The following is a 4,327-nucleotide window of genomic DNA, read 5'->3' on the forward strand; positions in this document are numbered from 1 at the left end:
CGCCGCCACCCCCCTCTCCCGCCCCTCAGTTCCCCGAGTGTGGCTTCTACGGCCTTTACGACAAGATCCTGCTCTTCAAACATGACCCCACGTCGGCCAACCTCCTGCAGCTGGTGCGCTCGGCCGGGGACATCCAGGAGGGCGACCTGGTGGAGGTGGTGCTGTCGGGTGAGACACGGGGCGGCAGGCCTGGGGGCGGGGCCTCGGCGGGGCGGGGCATCTGGGGGAGGTGAGGGCAGGGGGCATTGGGTTCAGAACTGCCCTTTTTTAAAATTTAATTTTAAAGATGTAGGGTGCAATTCAGGATTGGGTAGACATACAAGTGGTCATCATCCAGGTAAAGTTTGGACTCCCTTTGATCCCCACTTTGCCTGGTTTGAGATCAGGTACCCTTATTGACGTCATGTGCCCCCCCACTTTCCCTGGCAGTGTCCCTTTACTGCCAATCCTTTTCTTAGAGTATTATGGTAAATGTTCAGGGTCCGCTCATGTGTGAGAACATGTGGTACTCGGTTCTTTGTTTCTGTGATAGATCACTGAGTATGATAGACTTTAATCCCATCCAAGTTGCTGCAGAGTCCATTATGTTTGTCTTTCTTTATGGCTGTATAATATTCCATCGTGTATAGGTACCACATTTTAAAAAATCCAGTCCAAGAACCGTCCTTTTTAAAGTTCCAGGCTAGGCTGGCATCATGGCTCACACCTGTAATCTCAGCACTTCGGGAGGCTGAGGTGGAAGGATTGCTTGAGCCAGGAGTTCAAGACCAGCCTGGGCAACATAGCGAGAACTCGTCTCTATAAAAAAAATCAAAACATTAGCCAAATGTCGGCCTCCTAAAGTGGTGGCCCACCTCTATAGGCCCAGCTACTTGGGAGGCTGAGGCAGAAGTTTTGCCTGAACCCAGCAAATCAAGGTTGCAGTGGCCTTGAGCGTGCCTTTGGACTTCGGCCTAGGTGAGAGTGAGACTCTGATTCAAAAAAAAAAAAAAAATTATCCAAAGACTGAAGATTCTGGGAGAAATTCTAGACCAGTGGTTAGAATTCCCAGAGGAGCTTTCACAACCTACCACTCTGAATGGACAGACAGCGGTGCAGTCACACTGTGGAATTCACACCGCACGGGGTGTGAGCAAACCATAGCACCATGGATGACTCTTACATACATACGCCGAGAGCAAGAAGCTAGACACCAGACACCAGACATCACATTCCATTTATGAAGCACAAAGACAGTTACTCTCTGGTGTCATAAGTCAGGAGAGTGAGGGCCTTTAGGAAGACAGAAACTGGATGGGCCCATGAGAGGGCTTTCTGGGGACTGGCTTAAACGTCCATCTATCCATCAGGATGCCATTGACATGGTTTGTACAGTCTGAAAATTCACTGAGCTGAGCACTTGTGATGTATCTTTTTTTCTGGATATATGTTCCACTTTTTGTTGAGTCGGTCAGGCTGGAGTGCAGTGGCAGGATCATGGCCTCTAACTCCTAGCCTCAAGCAATCCTCTCAGCTCAGCCTCCTGAGTAGCTGGGACTACAGTTGCACACCAACACACCTAGCTTATTTTTCGCTTGCTGGTGCCCAGACTGGTCTTGAACCCATGGGCTCAAGCAATCCTCCCGCCTTGGTCTCCCAAAGTAGTGGGATTACAGGCATGAGCTGCCACACCTGGCCTGTGTTATACTTTAATATAAAGTTAAAAATGGCCGAGCACGGTGATGCTTCCACCTCAGCCTTCAAAGTAGCTGGAACTACAGATGCACGCCACCATGCCTGGCTGACTTTTTTATTTATTGTAGAGACAAGGTCTTGCCAAGTTGCCCAGGCTAGTCTCGAACCCCTGGACTCAGGCAGTCCTCTCGCCTCGGTCTCCCAAAGTGCTGGGATTATAGGCATGAGTCACTGCGTCCGACGTCATTCAGGATTTAAATATCCTTTTATAAGCGGGTCCCTCTTGAATTTTATCTTCATTTTATCTCACCTCTAAACCTGAGTCTTGTCTTCCCAACAGTTTTACTTGTCATCTAATAGGCATGTCAGATATGGCCTGTCCAAGACAGAACTCTACATTTTTTGCTTCTAAACCTGCTCTTCCTTCTGTCTCAGTGAAGGGCACCATTCACCCAGGTGCTTGGGACCTCAAACCTTGGGGCCTCCTTGACTTCTTTTTTTCTCTTAGCCACTCAGTAGATCCTTCAGCAAACCAACCTGTTCTTTTCTTTCTGTCAGGGTCTCACTCTTTCACCCAGGCTGGAGTGCAGTGGCATGATCACAGCTCACTGCAGCCTTGACCTCCTGGGATCAGGTGATCCCCCTGGGACTATAGGTGTGCACTACCACACCTGGCTGATTTTTTGATTTTTGTAGAGACAAGGTCTTACTATGTTGCCTAGCCTGGTCTTGAACTCCTAGACCCCAGCGATCCGCCCACCTCAGCCTCCCAAAGTGCAGGGAGCTACCATACATGGCCCAAAATAGTATTTTAAAGTACTTAGAGCAGAGCCTGGCACAGAGAAACTGCTAGATTGAGTGAATGTTAAATAAGAATATTTGTTTTGTTTATTTTGGTTGTCCAGTCTCTCTTACTAGAGGCCAGGCAGGGATTTTGTGTTTTGTTGTTTTTTTGATAGGAGTCTCTGTCGCCCAGGCTGGAGTGCAGTGCCATGTTTATCACCACTACAGCCTCGGCCTGCTGGGCTCGGGTGTAGAGAAAAAGTCTCGCCAAGTTGCCCATGCTGGTCTCGATCCCTTAGACTCAGACAATCCTCTCACCTCCGCCTCCCAAAGTGCTGGGATTACAGGTGTGAGCCACCGTGCCTGGTTGAGGCAGGGAGTTTGTCTGTTCTGTTCTATATGGTGTCCCTAGCACTTAAAATAGTGATAGTGTTCAACATATATGTGTTGGTTTTTCTTTTCTTTCCTTTTTTTTTTTTGAGTTGCAGTTTCACGGTCACCCAGGCTGGAGTGCAGTGGCATGCTCACAACCACCACAGCCTTAACCTGCTGGGCTCTGGCAATCCTTCCACCTCAGCCTTCCAAGAAGCTGGAACCACAGTTGCACGCCACCATACCTGGCTAATTTTTTGATTTATTGTAAAGACAAAGTCTCATGAAGTTGTCCAGGCTGGTCTCAAACCCCTAGGCTCAGGCAATCCTCTCTCCTCCGCCTCCCAAAGTGCTGGGGTTGCAGGCGTGAGCCACCGTGCCTGGTCAAAACTTAAAAATTTTTAATTGCGGTGAAATATACCTAACATAAACGTTACCATCTTAACGACTTTTAAGGGCACAGCTCAGGAACATTAGCTACATCCGCACTGTTGTGCAACCCATCTCCAGAACTGGCTTCATCTTGCAAAACTAAAGCTCTACCCATGAGACCACTCTCCATTTCCCAGCCTCGGCATAGGCGTATAGGGGTTTTGTCTGGCGGTGGTGGAACTGGGATTTGAACCCAGGCAGAATGTAGTAGGTTAATGAGCGAGTGAATGAAAGAAGAAAGGAAAGATCAGCCTCGCAGTCAGGAGGGCTGTGAGAAACCTGGGGACGTGGGGGCTGGAATGGCTTTCGCCCACCCTGGCTCAATCTTCTGCCCACCCCTGCTGCCCGCAGCCTCGGCCACCTTCGAGGATTTCCAGATCCGCCCGCACGCCCTCACGGTGCACTCCTACCGAGCGCCCGCCTTCTGCGACCACTGCGGGGAGATGCTCTTCGGCCTCGTGCGCCAGGGCCTCAAGTGCGACGGTGAGCACGCGCTGGAGGCGGGGCTGAGGCGCGGGGGCGGGGCCGGGAGGCGGGGCTCGGAAGGGCGGGGCTTGGGGAGGGGACAGAGCTTGGGGAGGAGGAGCGGGCCCGGAGGCGTGGCCGAGGAGGGGCGGGGCCGGGCCGGGGCGGGACTCCGAGCTGGGGGCGGGGCCGAGGAAGTATCGCACAGAGAGGAGAGGGCCCAGAGGCAGGGCTTGCGGCAGGAGGGGCGGGGCTTATGCCTGGGGGCGGGGCCTAGGCGGTGGTGCTGGGAGGGAGAAGTAGGGGCCCGGGGACAGAGCTGGGCGGGGCTTTTATCCGTCAGGGACCAAGCGAGAAACAGAACCCGGAGGAGATATACATGAAGATGTTTGCTGCAAGGAATTGGCTTACAGGATGGTAGGGCTGGCACTCTCGGGCAGAGGCTATAGCTGCTGTCCACGGGCGGAATTTCTTCAGCCGGGAACTCTCAGTTCTGCTCTTTAAATCTCTCAATTGGTTGAATCAGGCCCACCCAGATTAAGGAGGATAATCTCTCTCACAGTCAACTGTTGGTGGATTTTTTTTTTTTTTTTTTTTTTTT

At 51.6% G+C, this 4,327-nt stretch overlaps 1 protein-coding gene across 1 annotated transcript in view; it reads left to right on the forward strand.

Annotated features, from left to right (window-relative positions):
- PRKD2 (protein kinase D2) overlaps positions 1 to 4,327 on the forward strand; it is a 37,002-nt gene that overhangs the window by 2,113 nt on the left and 30,562 nt on the right. The window contains exons 2-3 of the mRNA XM_008068908.2: positions 30 to 168; positions 3,613 to 3,744. Coding sequence (XP_008067099.1) covers positions 3,705 to 3,744 — 40 coding nt within the window. The 5' untranslated portion in view covers positions 30 to 168; positions 3,613 to 3,704. The remainder of the gene's footprint in view (positions 1 to 29; positions 169 to 3,612; positions 3,745 to 4,327) is intronic.

This window comes from Carlito syrichta, unplaced genomic scaffold (assembly GCF_000164805.1).
Source record: "Carlito syrichta isolate Samal-C Ts95f unplaced genomic scaffold, Tarsius_syrichta-2.0.1 Scaffold311659, whole genome shotgun sequence".
NCBI classification, from domain to species: domain Eukaryota; kingdom Metazoa; phylum Chordata; class Mammalia; order Primates; family Tarsiidae; genus Carlito; species Carlito syrichta.